The sequence below is a fragment of the Protopterus annectens genome, chromosome 2.part2 (assembly GCF_019279795.1).
Source record: "Protopterus annectens isolate FY-2018-M chromosome 2.part2, PAN1.0, whole genome shotgun sequence".
Lineage (NCBI taxonomy): Eukaryota > Metazoa > Chordata > Ceratodontiformes > Protopteridae > Protopterus > Protopterus annectens.
Genome location: NC_056730.1, coordinates 714804550 through 714825303, shown reverse-complemented (window position 1 = coordinate 714825303; position 20754 = coordinate 714804550). Strand labels below are relative to the sequence as shown.

General features: G+C 38.4%; 1 protein-coding gene across 1 annotated transcript in view; it reads right to left on the bottom strand.

The window, feature by feature from the left end:
- Positions 1-20754, bottom strand: part of ERAP1 (endoplasmic reticulum aminopeptidase 1) — a 1476217-nt gene that overhangs the window by 173113 nt on the left and 1282350 nt on the right. Inside the window, exon 15 of the mRNA XM_044064113.1 lies at positions 15368-15552. Coding sequence (XP_043920048.1) covers positions 15368-15552 — 185 coding nt within the window. The remainder of the gene's footprint in view (positions 1-15367; positions 15553-20754) is intronic.

Genomic DNA, 20754 nt, shown 5'->3' with positions numbered 1-20754 from the left:
GTTAAGGGCCACACTGGACACTACCTTAGGCACAAATGTAGGGTTTGTCCTCAGCGAAACCCTGTCAGGATGAAAAATGATAAAAGGTTCCACAGCCATGAGTGCCTGTAACTCTGAGACTCTTCTAGCGGAGGTTATTGCTAGGAGCAGAGCTGTTTTCCAGGATAAGAATTTTATGTCAGCTGCAAAGGCTGGCTCAAACGGAGGCAGTGTGAGTTTTTCCAAGACATAGTTGAGGTCCCATGCAGGTATTGGTGCTCTCCTTGGAGGTCTTATGTTTTTGGCCCCTCTGAGGTACTGCCTCAGTAACGGATGGGAAAAAATAGGTGGTTCTGTATTGTAATGAGCTGAAATGGCAGAGGCATGAATTTTAATTGATGAAAATGAAAGGCCTTTATCCAGCATCTCAGTTAAGTATTGCAAAATCTGAGGAATATTTGGAACAGTCGTGTCAATACCTTGTGCCTGGTTCCAAGCACAGAATCTCTTCCATTTGTCTGCATAAGATGTTCTGGTGCTAGGCCTCCTGGCCTCCAAAATAACATCCATCACTGCTTTAGAGAGAGGTGTGCAGTACCTGGCTGTCTTGTTGGGTCAATAAGTGAGGAATTTGAGGTAATGTCCAGGCTGGGCAGTGAGACAAGCTCTTTAGGATTGGGTACCAGTGCTGGCGGGGCCAGTCTTGGGCAATCAGTATAATTTTTGGTTTATCTTGTCTGACCTTGAGGAGTACCTTGGGGAGGAGAGGCAGAGGAGGAATGGCATATACTGTTAGATTTTTCCAGCTGAAAGATAGAACATCCACTTCCCATGCTTGCTTGTGATAAGTCCTTGTGCAGAATCTTTCTAGTTGGTAGTTGTAAGGGGAGGCAAACAAATAGGTCTATGTCCGGGCATCCCCAGGTCCTTGTTATCATGCTGAAGGCTTGTAGATCCAATTTCCACTCGTGGGGATCCATTAGGTTTCTGCTTAGTTCGTCTGGCAGAGTATTTTTCTGTCTTGGCAGGAATTGAGCTTGCAGATGTACTTGGTAAGTCAATGCTGTGTGCCACAAGTTCATGGCTAGCCTGCAGAGGGAGTAGGAATGTGTGCCTCCCTGCTTGTTTATGTACCACATGACTGTAGTATTGTCTGTCTTTATTAGTAGTTGTCCTGGATGAAGTTGATCCTTGAAGGCTGTTAGGGCATTCTGAACAGCTAGCATCTCTTTCTGATTGATATGTAGATGCATTTGACTTGCAGACCATGTGCCCTGAATACATCTTCCTGCCATATGGGCCCCCCATGCGTAATCTGATGCATCTGTTGTCAATATCTGCCTTGCTGTGGGTAAGGTGAATGGCTGTCCCGTGTTGTGGTGACAGGCTTTTGCCCACCATCGAAACTCCTGTTGCAGGCAGGGAATGGTAGTAATTATTGTTTCCAGGCTGTGGCAATGTTGAGTCCAAACACTTTGTAGATACCATTGAAGTTTCCTCATATGCAGTCTTGCATATGGAATTAGCAGAATGCAGGATGCCATGAAACCCAAGGCCTGCAGAATTTTTCTTGCAGATAACTGGGTCTTTGTTGCCAACATTTTGAAATAAGTAGTCAGTTGTCTGTGTTTGTCTGGCGTGAGATAAGCCATCTGGGCAATTGTATTTAAGCTTGCACCCAGGAATATTATCTCTTGAGAGGGTACGTGTTTTGATTTCTTCTCATTTACTGTGTACCCTAGACTTGTCAGTAATCTTTTTACAAACCCCAGATGCTGTAGTAGAATGTCCTTGTTCTCCGCTTGAATAAGGCAGTCGTTCAAGTAAGGATATATCTGTATTCCTCTTTGTCTGAAAAATGCAATTACTGGTGCCAGGCACTTTGTGAAGACCCTGGGCACAGTAGATAAGCCAAAGGGCAGTGCAGAGAATTGGTAGTGCATTGAGCCAGCTTTGAATCTGAGGTATCTTCTGCATGTTTGTCTGATTGGGACATGCAGGCATGTCTCTTTTAGTTCTAAAGTCACAAGCCAAGCCTTCTTGCCCAGCATGGGCAGAAGCTGCTGTAGAGTCAACATTTTGAATTTTGGAATATCCAGATATGTGTTTAGAATAGATAGGTCCAGTATTGGTATCCAAGCTTTGTCTTTTCTGGGTACCAAGAACAGTCTTGAATAGAATCCGTGACCCTGCTCTTGTTCTGGTACTTGTTGAATGGCCCTCATGTCCATGAGGGATGAAACTTGTTTTTGTGACTCTGCCCATTGATTGCGTGGCAGGTCTGGCATACCGTTTTGTCTTGGCAGGGTGTGAAAGTGGAACCTGTAGCCTTGTGAAACTATATTTAGAACCCATTTGTCCTGGGTGATCATGTGCCAATTTTGTGAAAAAAGTGCTAGCTTTCCCCCAAAGGGGCTGTCAAAAGATAAGTGCTTGGTGCTGGAAGTGGAAAGTCAGTGAGACTGTTTCCTGTATGGCTGTGATTTTTCCTCTCCGCTCTTGGAGGTAGAAGCATCCCATTGTTTAGGCCTGTATGAGCCTTGGGGCTGTGATCTGCCTCTGGGGTGTCTGTATCTGCCCCTTTGTGGTCTATCTGACACTGGAAAGGACCAATTTTTTGTAGGCCAGTTCCTGCTAAATCTGGGAGGCTGTACCTGCAAGAAATCCTTGACTGTTTGCATAGATTTTGCCTTGTCCTCCATTTTCTTCAACACCTCTTCTGCTTTAGCACCAAACAAAGTATCATGCTGTAAAGGAGCGTCTAATAGTTTTGCTTTAACATGATCCGGCAAATTTTGTTCTTTGAACCAAGCATGCCTCCTAATAACAGAACCTGTAACAGCGGCCCTGCAGGAGGCCTCAAGAAAATCAAAACCACATTGCAAAGTATGCTTTCCCACTTGTTCAGCTGCATGCAATAAATCCTGCATTTCTTTATTGTCTGCACATTCTGCGTTTGCTGGCATTTTCTGTTTAAGCAAAGATATAAGATATTGCTGATACTTAAGCATATGAAATTGGCAATTTAAAGCTCTTACAGCCAAGGTAGCAGAGGTATAAATCTTTTTGCCCCATCTGTCTAGGGCCCTAGAATCCCTATCAGAGGGGATAGGGTTTTTTGCAGTAGAAGCCTTGACCCCTTTGGGACTCTGAGAGATAGTTTCTGGGTCAGCTGCAGGGTTCTTATAGAGAAATTTATATGAATCAGGAACCCTGTAGTATCTGTCTGGCTTAACAGGGGCTGGTGGTAAAGAGTCTGGAGAAAAACTGGACTCTGTAAATACATCATCTACAATGTCTAAAACAGGCGGGATAGCAAGGGGGCTGTGCTGGGGCAATAAAAGGAAATCTCTGAGCCTTTTCTTGGATTCTGAGTAATCTTGGCTTTCCCAGTGGAAATGTTCCCTCATAGTATGCAGTGTTTCCCCAAAAGAATAATCCTCAGGAGGAGAGGCTGAAGGGATAGATTCTTCAGCATCAGAATCCTCACAGGGAGGAATAGAGTCATCCTGTTCAGAGGAGGAATCAGAGGAAATGGAAACCTGGTCTGAAGATTCATATTCTAACTCTTGCCTAGGCCTCTTTTCAGGAGGGGGATGAGAACCCCTGATCAAAGTAATACGGTCTTTGACCATTTTAAGCATGGAGGCCTGTCCAGGTGAATGCTGTACTTGTTTCTTTGTCTTTAGAGCTGCTTTAGTCTTTGTCTTTGTAGCTGAAGTTGGTTTCACATATAACTGTGTAGGCCTGAAAACACCCTCAGAAGCCGATGCCTGCTCAGCGGCTCCGGACCCATCTGAGGGAATAGTTTCTGAGTGTCCAATACCTTGAGTTTCCAGAGGCCCAGTCAGCTCCACATGGGAGTCGAAAGCGGCCTGTGGCTCTGAGGTAGTGGGCGTCAGGGGCTGCAAAAGCGCCTCACTGAGAACTGGCGAACCAGCGACAGGCCTAGAAGAAGCCACGTCGTTGGTTTTGGATCTCGGATGCCTGTCCTTTTCTTTTTCTTTTCGTTTTTTGTAAACTCCGGTAGTCGGCTGATCTGACGGCGTTATATAATTAAATCTTCTGCCAAAGTAATGAAATGCAAAATCGCAGCGATGCTTAATAGTGCGTTGGTTAAATCTAGCACAAAACCGACAACTAGCAATGTTACGGTCAGGGCCTAAGCAAGGAATACAGTAAGAATGAAAATCCTTATGAAGTATTTGCTTCCCACAAGAAATACAGTTATTAACTTTTTCTGACATCGGTCTGGAGCAAGAAAAAAGTTTCCCCAATGGGGTACTTAGCTTTAATGAAGACTTCGGATCTGAAATTCGAATTTGAAAACTTCAGGAGTCGGCCGACCGGCACTTGCGAACTGCTTTTCCTTCGATCACCGCGTGGCAAGAAAGACTGGAGAAAATGGCATTGGCTGCATCTTATATACCCCTGGCACACTGACATCAGAGAAGAGGCAACAGCAACCGACGCCTGACCTAGACTTTGGAACTCAGGCCGACTGTGGGTAGCCTGCCAGCAGGACAACCCAATTGTAATGACTGCAACAGTGAAACATGATGAACATCTGAAAGTTCTGTTTGACCAACAAGGGTTCGACCTAATGAAATTAATGGTCAAACATTACAACATGTTTATTGAGACACTTATTGATGAAGTATCTGTTTTAGATGTAGAAATAAAAAGCCATCCAGACTATGATAGATATAAATATGATTATGCCAGAATCTTTTCTAGCATTGATCAGTTAATTTAAAGGCTTAAAAGTAACAAAAATCAAGAAAATGAGACGTGACTGTTTGGCATATGATGCAGGAACAGCTTATCCTAATCCTGCATCATCACAAACATGGTTACCGAATAATAATCAAGGCGTCTCAACATATAACAACAATGTTAATATTCCAACAAAGGAAAATAAGTCTGAAGTTCAGAATAATAATGAGACTATCAGATGAAGTGAGCATATTCGCAACAATAACAACAATAAATCAGCAGTAAACCAGCAGAGGAATAACACACATGACCAAAATTTTCAGGATGGCAAACTGACGGGGGCCATACCGAAACGGCGTGTTTTCCAGAAACACAAGAACAAAAAATGGAACAACAATCGTTAATCAATGAACCTGATGGTCAGTTGGACATTGTGACTAACAGTTTAGGCGATTTCAATATTTTCAATTATTCTTCTGTAAAGATTAACTCATCAATTGTTGATTTATTAGCTAAGGGCAATACTTTTGTCCCGTGCAGACATATTAACATTGCCAAAATATTGATGGACTTGAAATGTTTTGTTAGGAAGCTTAATCTTTCCATTTTATTTGGTAATGCTGAGATAAATTATGCTTATTTCCGTATTTCAAGCACGCATAATCCACCATTACATCCCACATTAAATATCTTTGAAAGTATGTGTGAATTGGATCTGAGACACATTCCACTCTATAACAGTAACTTGTTCCAGAGTAAATCTGTCAAATACAATGTGTTCAAGGATGAAATGTGTGCGCTAGAACAGTTAAAATCTATGAATGTCAGAATAACCAAATCCGATAAGGGTGGTGGTTTAGCTATTTTCGATGTTTTTGATTACAATCGAAGAATGAAGTTATTATTAGAAAGTCGTGCTTATTTAAAGGTGTCAGTTAATGAGCTCAACATTGCTCAAAATCTTATAAAGGGGTATTTAAATGACCTCTTTATAGAAGCTAAAATTGACGTACATGTCTACAACTTCATCACAGTTCCTTTTCCAAAAAATTCCAGTTATGTTCGGCATCCCCAAAGTGCACGAAAACGCCCCTAATCCACCTATGCGGCCCCTCATCAATGGTAGAAATTCAATAACATATCCTAGTGAAAAAGTTGTGACAAAATGTTACAAAACTCTCTCAAAACAGAAGACCAAGTATGTAAAGATTCTTGGTCTTTTTTAGACAAAATTAATAGTTTGAAATTTGAGATTGACAACAACTTTTAACCATCGATGTGAACGACCTTTATACCTCAATTCCACACCAGGTGGGTATTGAGTGGGTGAGTCTCATATTAAAATCAAAAGGTGCACCCGAGTCAGAAATTCGGTTAATAGAGGAATTTCTTGACATTATTTTAACCAATAATTATTTTCTGTTTGATCAGGAGTTCTATCTTCAGAAGACAGGTGTGGCAATGGGCTCGCCATGTGGTACCAGTTTAGCCAACCTAGTGTTGGCTTACTGGGAGAGAGAATTTGTTTTCAACCATTCGAGCCACATGGCGAGCATCGTCTTCTACAGGCGCTTTTTGGATGACATTTTTGTCATTTATAAAGGGGATGCCTTAAAAGCAGAATGTTTTGTTAACTACTTGAATAGTACGACAGGATTCTTGGAATTTACATCTAACTTTAGGTGTGATAGTATTGACTATTTAGATGTTAAATTAGTTAAGGATGTCATTCATTTTGCTGTAATTCTTTCCTTCATTTTTCAAGCGCACATCCATTCTCACAGAAACGATCAATAATTGCAAGAATGGTGTCTATAGAATCAGATTTTAAGGATGAATGCATTTGCTTAAGTAATATGTTTCAAAGACGTGGGTACCCTATTACTTTGATCAATTCTTTAATTGAGGAAGTGCAATGTAAAAGGAATAAAGGGAATATTAAACCTATCCTCTACAACGTTTTCTCACCAGACTTGAATTCACCATCTGGCCGTGTGATGTTTGAATTAGAGACATGGAACTCAACGCATTTACAACCGAACATTCTACCTAATTTTAGAAATAGTTTTATTTCTACATTTAATTTGGACAGCTCTATAGTGTCTAATATTTTATATAAAAATTGGGAATTAATTAGCCGCGATAAGTGGCTAGTAGATAAGTTGGGTGTAACCCCAAAGACAGTGTTCAGAAGGGGTTGTAATTTAAAAAATATGTTGGAAAACAACAACCAACAAAGAGTTAGTAGTAAAGCAGGCATGTATACATGTGGCATGTATAAATGGTGCAAGTTTACAATAGTAGGAAGTTCCTTTTCAATTAATGACAAAAAATATACCCTTCACTACAATTTAAAGTGTAATTCAGAAATGGTGGTATATATAGCAAAGTGTAAACTTTGCACTACATTCTACGTTGGAAAGACCAACCTTAGATTGAGAGATAGAATTTATGAGCATGTTTATGCAATGGAGAAAAATAAAAATGAAAATGCTTTAGCAAGACATTGTCAACTAACAGGAGGGCATATGTTTTCATTTAAGGCTATCGATCAAGTGCAGTTAGATAGAGGGTGGTCCCACTTCCTTATATCTAGAACAGCTCGAACTTTTTTGGCAATTAGTACTTGATGCCTTTCACACACCAGGTTTAAACGAAGCTTGTAACATAGCGTGCTTACTGAAATTAAAGAGTTTAAGCAGGTAGGTTTTAATAAGCACATTATATACTGCTCTTTGAGTGCTGTATTTTAAGCATTTTAAATATTCAAAAAAATGTATTGATAATATTTAAAATAATTATTTTAAAACACTTATTTTAATAGTATTTAGGTACTTTTTAGTATTTCCTTGTGGGGTTTATATGTTAAACACTTGTATTGATGTGTTGTACTTGTTACATTTACTGATACATTTAGAGTAAATACTGATTGTTGCTCAGCTGACTAGAGCCTGTGATCATATGACTTGTATGTTGTTATAAAAGAACATCGTAAAGGTGCGTTTGTATCTGAAGAAGTTATAGTATCACTGTAACGAAAAGCGCATCAATAAAACTGACTTGTTTTCTTGGCGGATCTGTTTGTCTTCTAGTCCATTTAAGTTGTGTACTTGTAGATAGGGGTCTGAGGTAGACTACTTGACCTACATACATATAAGCACTTTGCTGTAGCCCATCTGTCAAATAAGGGCACCTCTAAATTCTGTATTGGACCAGCACTTGCTTCACATAAAGGTGAGCAAGGATATGAGGTCCAGAAACTAAAATTGGTCCAACTACAGTTAAACAATATAATGTATATTATTGACCGTTTGTGTCCTGTTCAAAAGGTCAACTCAATAAATAGAGCCAAGCTGAAAAAGGTATTGCCTTGACTCACTCCTGGTTCACAATACTTACCACTGGGACAGGCATCTGAGCAATGTTCAAAACAGGAGCTCAAAACCTGTTATGTAGGTCTTCTAAAACTTGCAGGACAGCCAGGTAAATTTACAAGATCTGTATCCAATTAAATGACCGGCCAAGGTGCTGCACATGATTTCAAGGATCTGTGCATCAAATGGGAAGTTGGCTCTGTAGACTTTCTGAAGTAAAGAATGATTAGCAATTATCTACTACAAGTAAAAATGTTTTTGATCTCAGAAAACTGATGTAAATAGAAACTCTATGGCATTTAAAGCATGTATGTTATATTGTTAAATTATAATTTTTAAATAAACATGAAAAACTAAAAGCATTGTGCTAGCCAAGATGGTGTGTAAAATACTTTTAGCATCAAACATGAAAGATTGCTGGGCAGACTTCTGCAGTACATGAAACTAGTGGTTTAATGCCAGCTGGGGAAAGCATGTTGTCATATGCCAATTCACTGTGTTTAATACACTTTGACAGAAGGTACACTGATATGATTTGAGAACTTCTGCTAATATAAGTAGTTCATTATGGAGGCTGGAAACCTGACCACTTAGTTGCTCATGTTCCTCGTGGTCAATAGGCATGCATACTTAAAACATTCACCTTTCCTACCTATGTGTGCTAATGAAGATCTGAGCTTGTAAGTGGAGGAGTCACTTCCTTAACTGGATAACTAGTTTATTAGTCACACCATTCTATTGATGAGGATGCTGTAGCCCCAAGAGGAGGGTAAAACACAGATAATGCAATGAGCATAAAGGCTGATGGAAAAGTACATTTTATTAGATATCAGGTCAAAACAATGTACAATGCACTTCTGAACAATGTCACAAGAAATTAATTCTGTAACTGGAAGTGACAACTTCAAACTAAAACAAGACTATAACTTTACCGGTTTTGATTTCAAATACGCTAACAAGTATGGGCAGATTAGCTGATTCTACATTCAGTTAAGTTGAGTGATCATAGATATTGCACATGTATTAGCCTATTTTAATCATGATATGTAAGACTGATGAATCCCATTGCACTGTTATACCTTATCACATGATAGTTTTACCTTATCTCAATACACTAACACATACTAACAGTAAAATGTATTCCTATGTGTTTCTGCCCCCTGACTACTGACCATCAAGATTACCCTCCGATGGGAAGTGACTTATTTGTGCAATTACTGGAAATTTCACACAGGACCAGGTGACAGCTGCCCAGAGAAGGCCATCATTCAGTCGTGAATATGCTTTTATGCCCTTACTGGCAACCCAGCAATGATGGCATTTGTAGTCACCTAACACTCCCCCCGGGGGGACGGCATATGATCTACATCACCACTGAGGCACACATTGCCTTCCTCATGTGAGCGCACATACTGCCAACACTGTGGATTGGTGAGATGACTGACCCCACCAGGCCATGCATTTTTATTTCCACCCTTCCATCAAGGAACTGTATCAGTGTGTGGTTGGCTCTATCCTGCCAAACCCTCAAGATGGACAACCCTGTTCCCCCCTGCCACCTCAGTCAGATGCCAGAGCCACTAAGTATAGTCAGGTCTCCTGAGCAATAGTCAGGGCTATATTCCTCTATACTACCAGAGCTTTCAGTAACCCCAAAAAAAAAAGGAAAAAACAATTGTTTAAAAAACTAAAAAAAAAGTTTAGGCCAAAAAATTTTTTCAATAAATTTTTTTAAAAAAAAAAAATTTTAATTCTTTCTTGGTTTAAAAGAATTTAAATTTTTTTTTCCAAAATTCCAAATTGTTGATTTATTAGCTAAGGGCAATACCTTTGTCCCTAACAGACATATTAATATTGCCAAAACATTGATGGACCTGAAATGTTTTGTTAGGAAGCTTAATCTTTCCATTTTATTTGGTAACGCTGAGATGAATGATGTTGATTTCCGTATTCCAAGCACGTATAATCTACCATTACATCCCACATTAAATATCTTTGAAAGTATATGTGAATTGGTTCTGAGACACATTATACTCTATAATAGTAACTTGTTCCAGAGTAAATCTGTTAAATACAATGTGTCCAAGGATGAAATAAGTGCACTAGAACAGTTAAGATCTATGAATGTTAGAATAACCAAACCCGATAAGGGAGGTGGGTTAGCTATTTTCAATGTTTTTGATTACAACCGAAGAATGAAGTTATTATTAGAAAGTCATGCTTATTTAAAGGTGTAAGTTAACGAGTTCAACATTGCTCAAAATCGTATAAAGGGGTATTTAAATTACCACTTTATAGAAGCTAAAATTGGCGTACATGTCTACAACTTTATCACAGTTCCTTTTCCAAATATTCCAGTTATGGTTGGCATCCCCAAAGTGCAGCCCTAATCCACCTATCGGCCCCTCATCAATGGTAGAAATTCAATAACATATCCTAGTGAAAAAGTTGTGACAAAATGTTACAAAACTCTCTCAAAACAGAAGACCAAGTATGTAAAGATTCTTGGTCTTTTTTAGACAAAATTAATAGTTTGAAATTTGAGATTGACAACAACTTTTAACCATCGATGTGAACGACCTTTATACCTCAATTCCACACCAGGTGGGTATTGAGTGGGTGAGTCTCATATTAAAATCAAAAGGTGCACCCGAGTCAGAAATTCGGTTAATAGAGGAATTTCTTGACATTATTTTAACCAATAATTATTTTCTGTTTGATCAGGAGTTCTATCTTCAGAAGACAGGTGTGGCAATGGGCTCGCCATGTGGTACCAGTTTAGCCAACCTAGTGTTGGCTTACTGGGAGAGATAATTTGTTTTCAACCATCCGAGCCACATGGCGAGCATTGTCTTCTACACGCGATTTTTGGATGACATTTTTGTCATTTATACAGGGGATGCCTTACAAGCAGAATGTTTTGTTAACTACTTGAATAGTACGACAGGATTCTTGGAATTTACATCTAACTTTAGGTGTGATAGTATTGACTATTTAGATGTTAAATTAGTTAAGGATGTCATTCATTTTGCTGTAATTCTTTCCTTCATTTTTCAAGCGCACATCCATTCTCACAGAAACGATCAATAATTGCAAGAATGGTGTCTATAGAATCAGATTTTAAGGATGAATGCATTTGCTTAAGTAATATGTTTCAAAGACGTGGGTACCCTATTACTTTGATCAATTCTTTAATTGAGGAAGTGCAATGTAAAAGGAATAAAGGGAATATTAAACCTATCCTCTACAACGTTTTCTCACCAGACTTGAATTCACCATCTGGCCGTGTGATGTTTGAATTAGAGACATGGAACTCAACGCATTTACAACCGAACATTCTACCTAATTTTAGAAATAGTTTTATTTCTACATTTAATTTGGACAGCTCTATAGTGTCTAATATTTTATATAAAAATTGGGAATTAATTAGCCGCGATAAGTGGCTAGTAGATAAGTTGGGTGTAACCCCAAAGACAGTGTTCAGAAGGGGTTGTAATTTAAAAAATATGTTGGAAAACAACAACCAACAAAGAGTTAGTAGTAAAGCAGGCATGTATACATGTGGCATGTATAAATGGTGCAAGTTTACAATAGTAGGAAGTTCCTTTTCAATTAATGACAAAAAATATACCCTTCACTACAATTTAAAGTGTAATTCAGAAATGGTGGTATATATAGCAAAGTGTAAACTTTGCACTACATTCTACGTTGGAAAGACCAACCTTAGATTGAGAGATAGAATTTATGAGCATGTTTATGCAATGGAGAAAAATAAAAATGAAAATGCTTTAGCAAGACATTGTCAACTAACAGGAGGGCATATGTTTTCATTTAAGGCTATCGATCAAGTGCAGTTAGATAGGAGGGGTGGTCCCACTTCCTTATATCTAGAACAGCTCGAACTTTTTTGGCAATTAGTACTTGATGCCTTTCACACACCAGGTTTAAACGAAGCTTGTAACATAGCGTGCTTACTGAAATTAAAGAGTTTAAGCAGGTAGGTTTTTAATAAGCACATTATATACTGCTCTTTGAGTGCTGTATTTTAAGCATTTTAAATATTCAAAAAAATGTATTGATAATATTTAAAATAATTATTTTAAAACACTTATTTTAATAGTATTTAGGTACTTTTTAGTATTTCCTTGTGGGGTTTATATGTTAAACACTTGTATTGATGTGTTGTACTTGTTACATTTACTGATACATTTAGAGTAAATACTGATTGTTGCTCAGCTGACTAGAGCCTGTGATCATATGACTTGTATGTTGTTATAAAAGAACATCGTAAAGGTGCGTTTGTATCTGAAGAAGTTATAGTATCACTGTAACGAAAAGCGCATCAATAAAACTGACTTGTTTTCTTGGCGGATCTGTTTGTCTTCTAGTCCATTTAAGTTGTGTACTTGTAGATAGGGGTCTGAGGTAGACTACTTGACCTACATACATATAAGCACTTTGCTGTAGCCCATCTGTCAAATAAGGGCACCTCTAAATTCTGTATTGGACCAGCACTTGCTTCACATAAAGGTGAGCAAGGATATGAGGTCCAGAAACTAAAATTGGTCCAACTACAGTTAAACAATATAATGTATATTATTGACCGTTTGTGTCCTGTTCAAAAGGTCAACTCAATAAATAGAGCCAAGCTGAAAAAGGTATTGCCTTGACTCACTCCTGGTTCACAATACTTACCACTGGGACAGGCATCTGAGCAATGTTCAAAACAGGAGCTCAAAACCTGTTATGTAGGTCTTCTAAAACTTGCAGGACAGCCAGGTAAATTTACAAGATCTGTATCCAATTAAATGACCGGCCAAGGTGCTGCACATGATTTCAAGGATCTGTGCATCAAATGGGAAGTTGGCTCTGTAGACTTTCTGAAGTAAAGAATGATTAGCAATTATCTACTACAAGTAAAAATGTTTTTGATCTCAGAAAACTGATGTAAATAGAAACTCTATGGCATTTAAAGCATGTATGTTATATTGTTAAATTATAATTTTTAAATAAACATGAAAAACTAAAAGCATTGTGCTAGCCAAGATGGTGTGTAAAATACTTTTAGCATCAAACATGAAAGATTGCTGGGCAGACTTCTGCAGTACATGAAACTAGTGGTTTAATGCCAGCTGGGGAAAGCATGTTGTCATATGCCAATTCACTGTGTTTAATACACTTTGACAGAAGGTACACTGATATGATTTGAGAACTTCTGCTAATATAAGTAGTTCATTATGGAGGCTGGAAACCTGACCACTTAGTTGCTCATGTTCCTCGTGGTCAATAGGCATGCATACTTAAAACATTCACCTTTCCTACCTATGTGTGCTAATGAAGATCTGAGCTTGTAAGTGGAGGAGTCACTTCCTTAACTGGATAACTAGTTTATTAGTCACACCATTCTATTGATGAGGATGCTGTAGCCCCAAGAGGAGGGTAAAAAAACACAGATAATGCAATGAGCATAAAGGCTGATGGAAAAGTACATTTTTATTAGATATCAGGTCAAAAACAATGTACAATGCACTTCTGAACAATGTCACAAGAAATTAATTCTGTAACTGGAAGTGACAACTTCAAACTAAAACAAGACTATAACTTTACCGGTTTTGATTTCAAATACGTTAACAAGTATGGGCAGATTAGCTGATTCTACATTCAGTTAAGTTGAGTGATCATAGATATTGCACATGTATTAGCCTATTTTAATCATGATATGTAAGACTGATGAATCCCATTGCACTGTTATACCTTATCACATGATAGTTTTACCTTATCTCAATACACTAACACATACTAACAGTAAAATGTATTCCTATGTGTTTCTGCCCCCTGACTACTGACCATCAAGATTACCCTCCGATGGGAAGTGACTTATTTGTGCAATTACTGGAAATTTCACACAGGACCAGGTGACAGCTGCCCAGAGAAGGCCATCATTCAGTCGTGAATATGCTTTTATGCCCTTACTGGCAACCCAGCAATGATGGCATTTGTAGTCACCTAACACTCCCCCCGGGGGGACGGCATATGATCTACATCACCACTGAGGCACACATTGCCTTCCTCATGTGAGCGCACATACTGCCAACACTGTGGATTGGTGAGATGACTGACCCCACCAGGCCATGCATTTTTATTTCCACCCTTCCATCAAGGAACTGTATCAGTGTGTGGTTGGCTCTATCCTGCCAAACCCTCAAGATGGACAACCCTGTTCCCCCCTGCCACCTCAGTCAGATGCCAGAGCCACTAAGTATAGTCAGGTCTCCTGAGCAATAGTCAGGGCTATATTCCTCTATACTACCAGAGCTTGATATGAAAAACAGTAAAAATACATTGGCTTGTAAGACAACACACTGATAAGAATTCCATGAAAATCTTGTTCAGCCTCACCTTTACTTGAACCAACAGGATTTAATTCACTACTTTAATGTTAAAAACTCAGCCAGCCTTGCAATCGATAGGCTAATAGTCCATGACTTAAAAATGACGACATACTTGAAATGCTACCGTGGCTACTGTGACAAAAAACTGTTATATAGCTTGTACAGTTGGAAATCCACAAGCTGGTTCAAATATCACTTCTTCCTCTTCAAAAATGATACAGACAGGTACTCCACAAAACATAATTATGGATGCAGGTAGCTTGTTTCTTAGCAATCATCACTGTCCAGTGGCCCAAAACATCTTGTGTCAGCACTGTCTACAGTGCAGGTAAGCAGTTAATGTCGCATCTTCTGCAGTGCAGATTAATTTCTCCAGTAAAACATAAGAAAAGATGGAGTGTGGGTATGTGTTTGTGTACATCAGAGGAAAACTACCACAGAAAATTTAGAACCATAACTGGTGTGACATGTTCCAGTTAGAGAACAATATGAAAAAGCACAATTGTACATTATTTAGAGGTATTTCCAACCTTCTCAAAACATCATGAAATCTGAAATCATCCTGCCCTCAATGGCCAGCAAATGTAAAGCAGGTAAAAGTCCTTGCACTAAATAACTACTTAGGATAAACAGAATGAGTATCTCTCCCATGTTAATAAAAACAATCATAGGTTCATAGAATAGTTCTAGGCTAATTGCCCTTATGAGCCATTTTAAGCCTAGCCAATTATCCCTTGTGAGACTCAAACCCTGCACCTTGTGTTAGTAAGGCAAACACCTTAACCATTAGGTCCTTAATCATATTGTTACTACAATATTTTGCAGCACTATAACTTTGTTTACAACAACTCTAATACAAGGTAACAGCAGATGACTGATGGCATAAAACCACCAAAGTGCACTAACCTCAAAGTTCCATTAGACTGTTTCCATTTGTCAAAATACTCTTCCGCTTTAACTACACAAGGCTGGTAGTTCCGAACACAAGCAAACATAAGGAGCTGGCTGCGAAGCATCCTTTCAGACACACTGCCATCATCAGTCCATGTTTGCTGGTCAATTAATGTCTTGAAAAGGTTGACAATATAAGCCTAAAAAAGTATGAAAAATTGTAATACATTCATTAGAATGATTCCTCCCACGAAGCACAAGGTCTAAAATTTCTTCTCAGTCCATTAATTAGCAGAAGTCAGTTCTCTGTATTATGTTACTGTTTTCACGCAGTGGTTAAAACTATTCATCATACCCTGTGTCCTTAGTGGCATTTTTTTTTATCCCTCATATGTGAATCTGGATTCATTTTGCATCTGTTTATAAAACTTTAGAACACTTTATATTTCTTGGTCAGTTATTCATATACTCACAACTCCTGTATTAAACCAGTTTTCCAGAATTTGCCATTGAATATTGTAATTTGAAGTCTATTTAGGACATCACTCAATTATACCGCACAAACTTTTTAGTGCAAGAACTGTGGACGAAGCTAAAAATAATGGGGGGGGGGGGCAGTAAAGGCTCAAAATAAGAGAGATTTTAAATATTGTTCTTCTAAACTAAATTTTACCCTCAATTTTTTAAGAAGGTGGAGTTGTTGCATTTTAAATAATTGTTGTATCCTAGGAAACTTGACTACTTAATTGACTGTCTTGTTTAATTGGTTAATTGAATATACCTGAATCCACCCTTATAAGTGTGGTAAAAGATTTTAATGTTGTATCTGAAGAAGTCTGCATACAGTGCAGATGAAAAGCACTTCATTCATTAAATTTTACAACTTCTGGTGTAGCTCGTTGGGTTTTCTTCTTGGTTTACCTCAGGTCTTGTTCTGTGGATAAACTTAGAATGTTGACAGAACCCCAACTTTCATGTCAGCATGCATCTTCTGAAGGATATGAAGTTCAAAGCTCAACTGTCTGTCATTACTTAGCGACTTCAATTCTTAATGATTGTCTTGGAAAAAACACACATTTTATGAGGAACACGATAAAAATATGAGGACATTCTGAGAAATTCTATACAGTTGAGAGATGCTCTCAACAATCTCTCTCTGTTGTTTTATATCTACATTTTCCCTAAAACTGTTGTCCTCCGAAGACAGGAATGTCAGGTTACCTTGAGTTCTACTATACACCATCAGATCTGAACATTGTTTAATCTCTGCTTGTAAGGCAGAGCTTCAAACCTTTTTTCTTGGTTTATTTTCCCTGAATGTGGTTCTCTACATACACAACTTCTATACAGGTGCTTCACACTACCCTAGATAATTTTATTTGCATTTTTATCAATATGTTTGTCAAATTATAACTTGTTGGCCATCACTGCAGCAGAACTGTTGTAGGGTTCAGATTCTTTCCTAACTACACTAAGATGTAGCTATTATATCCAGGAAGCATTGTACATTCCCCAACTTCCTATGGTTTATGAGTACCATGTCAAATAAATTGCATGTACTTATATTCCCTTATCAACCTCGGCAAAGATTTTATCTCTAAACCAGTGAACTCCTACTATACACTGTACAAATATTGTCTGTCAAGGCATTTTTCAAGAAGGTGATAGCTGTAGCCACTGTTCTCACTGAGTGGACTGTGGGGAATTTGTCTAGAGTGCATCCTCTACTGATGTAGCAAATGCGAGAGAATCTGACAGCCAACTGGACAGGATGACCTTGGATATCATAAAGCCTTTTCTTTAAGGAACAAGGAAGATGAAGACTTAGTCATTCTTACTGATTGCTTTAGCCTTGATAATTGGCTGACACCCATGCAGTGATGAAAATAATTTCTTTTGATTTTGTAACTGGGGACCAGAAAAGATACAATGAAAGCCTGATTATATAGGTTCTTATCACAATTCTGGACATGAACAAAGGGTTGATTCTTAGTACTATTCTATCCTCATTAAAGGTGAGATGCAGTGCTTTAACCAAACTGTTCTGAAGCTGTGAATTCCTTTCGGTTGATGTGATCAGTACTAAAAAAAAAGCCCTCCAAGACATGTACCTGATGAATGCCCTCCATGCTGGCTTGAAAGTCAACTTTGAAAGGAGGTCTAAGATAATGTGCAAGTCCCAAGTAGGCCTGGGTCTCTGACTGGTAGGCTCAGGTAAAAAGTGCCTTTGAGGAGGCTTTGCTGACCCTCTCAGTTGCTCAACTGGTTGTGCATTTGTCTGTGTGGAAATCAGGAAGCGCTGTGAGATGAACTTTGATGGTGCAATAGTTGAGCCCCTTTTGAGATAGCTCAGTCAGATATTGCAAAACACAGTCTATGGTGTTGACCAAGGGTCAAGCCTTCTCTGAGAGGCCTGGATGAAAAAGCTCTTCCAACTTTCTTATGTTTTCCTTGTAGATGGCTTTTGTAAAAATTCAGGATCTCTATGATCTTTGGAGAAAAACTGGAAAATCCAGTCTGATGGCTTGGCAGCACTGAAAACTGGGTGGGAGGTAAACCAAACGGTGGGTGATCAAGCACTCAAAGTTCAGTAGCTTGATAGGTCCATAGGGTGAAGAGGCAGAAGGGGAAACCATGCTTTTCTGAGTAAGTAAGATACTACAAGGATCTGATGACATTTTATTTTCTGGGGCTTTGTGAATGGTCTTCAAAATGAAGGGCAATGCAAGTAGATACAAAGAAGGCTTTGGGTCAGTTTTCTACCACATCATCTATCACCTTGTTGACCTTTATGGGGAAGATAGAGAAACAGCTCAGGCATTTTGTATTTTGTGGAAGGGTTATACCATTAGATGATACTTACCTCTATGATATCCTGCTTGCTGTTATCTAGTCTAGAGACTAATCTCAGGGAAGAAGAAAGTTCTTGTTCAACCTGTCCACCAAAGTGTTGGTCTCTCCTGGAAAGTGTGGTGCTACTAGAAACAGATTGTGGATGAAGGCCCGGTCCATAACCTGACTGATTCCCTGCAGAGAGGGAAGGAATGGGTTCCTCCCTACTTGTTGATATATCAGACCACTATAATGATGTCCATTTGAACAGTTAAAGGATCTTGGGGAAGATAATCCTGGAAGGCTTGCAGGTACAACAGTATGACTTGTAATTTCAGCATGTTTATGTATAGCTGAAGTTCCTGGTGGGACTAAAAACATTGAGCTGACTTGTCCTGGAAGTGCACCAAACCATTAGACAAACACACCTTTACTTACTGAAGAGAATGAGACAGGGGGTTGGAATGGTTTTCCTGTACTCAAATTGTGGGCATGGAGCCACCATACAAGGTGTTTCTTGCATGCATCCACAATGAAAAGCATTATAAGGTGCTACACATGTTGACATGATTAAAAGAAAACTGTCCACTACAGAGGTATTGTGTAAATGCGCATGGGGTATTGTCTAGATGGCTACTGCTGTACAGCCTAAAATTTTAAACATCTTTATTGAATTACCACTTAAGACAAAGGCAAGCATACATTTAAATAAAAGAAAAACCATGTTAACATGCTGACAGTTACAATCATTATAAATCCCATATATTATTTTAAACAATTAACATCAATTCAACACTGCATAAATTTATCAAGTCCTGTGTTTCCTTAAACCTCACTCCTCCTCCTCCAAAACATTATTCTGCATGTATTGTCCCCACAATTTCTATTTATTTCTATGTAGTTTGATCCTATACTTTTCTAAAAATCCCACTTCCAGTTCTTGTACCTCCGTTACAATAGTCACTACTTCAAATACAGTTGGTTTAGACTTTGAATTCCATTTTCTAGTAACTGATTTTTGACAGCCGCAAGAATTAAACTTAACAAGGCCTTACTATGTCTAGGCAATTCAGATCCTGTATCTCAGCTCACAAAAATCATTTCCTTCCTTACATCCATTTGCTCAAAGAATATTTCTGACAGAGTACTCTGCAGGGAATTTTAAAGTCTGCCAACTCATTGCACTCCCAACAAATATATTCTCATTCACCTCTTTCTCCCCATCACACCTCCAAAATCTGCTTCTACTCGAGTAAAACTTCTCTGGAATCTGCTTGTGGTATAAAAATATCTAAGCAAACACTTCCAAGCAAAAATGTTAAATCTTCTAGACACTGTTGCATATTTGGGATCCATAAATATATCCTCAGATTGTTTCCTTGTGAACTGATTATCCAAGTAATCTTCTCAATCTTTTCAAAAATCCTCTAGTTTGATTTATATAGCTGCTGTGTCATATTTTATATGCCCTACTAATTATCCCTTTTTAACACCAGCTTCTTCTTTAAATTCAACTAAAAACTCTTCCAGATTATTTTTTTCACTTAGGATTTGTGTATCCCTTTCTATTTGCTTACACTTAGTTATCAGTCTGTGATAGGGAAGACAGTCTCTAGCCTGCAGTCCAAATGCCTTCTTGGCATCTTCCCACTCTATTACCTTTCCCTCTATAGTTATTTGCTCCCTAATACCTTGGTTCCTTGTACAGTGTCTCCAGTAAATTTCAGCTTCCTCTTCCCTATTCTCTGTACCCCTAATTACAGTCATTCCTATCGGCAGAATATCCTTTCTCCAGTCTCATGTTGGCTTAGTTCTAACAATACCTTCTGCAATTTTATGAATATAATACTCTGTATGGCTGTTGTTACAGGATGTGCATCCAAAATCCCAGTCTCTCCTTATTTCTTGAACCTCCCCCCACTTCATCATCATCCCTTTCCACTTCAAATTATAGCTTTCTGCTTGTCTTAGGTACATTAGTCTTAACTGTGGAGCTTAAAAATATCCCTTCAAATCAGGTAATCCTAAACCACATTGTTCCATTGGAAGGATCAACTTACCCCACCTGACACTTGCCATCTTCCCCTCCCAGATAAAATCCTTCAGCTCTTTGTTAATTACTGTCCAAAACTCCTCCTCTGGTTGATAAAAATATGCCTGACCTGTATGTAAAATTAAAGGGAATAAAAACATTTTCACTGCTTATATCTTGCTATCCATATCCAAAAACAACAGCTTCCAGTTTTTCAGTTTTGTGTTATCTTTTGTTTACTCTCTTACCACACATCCTCAGCTGTCATAACAGAATACTTTTTAACACATACTCGCAAATACTTCATTTTATTGTGTTCCCATAAAAGTTGGTATTGCAGAACCAATTCATTTGTGGGCACATAGTTTACAGCTATAGCCTGTGTTTTGTCTTCATTAATTTTATATCCCAAAAAGACTTGAAAATGTCTCAGAATGTTCCACAACACCGAGATGTCCTTTTCTGGTTTTATCAGGTACAAGACAATATTGTCTGTAAATAAATCCAACTTTTCTTGATTACCATACCAATTATATCC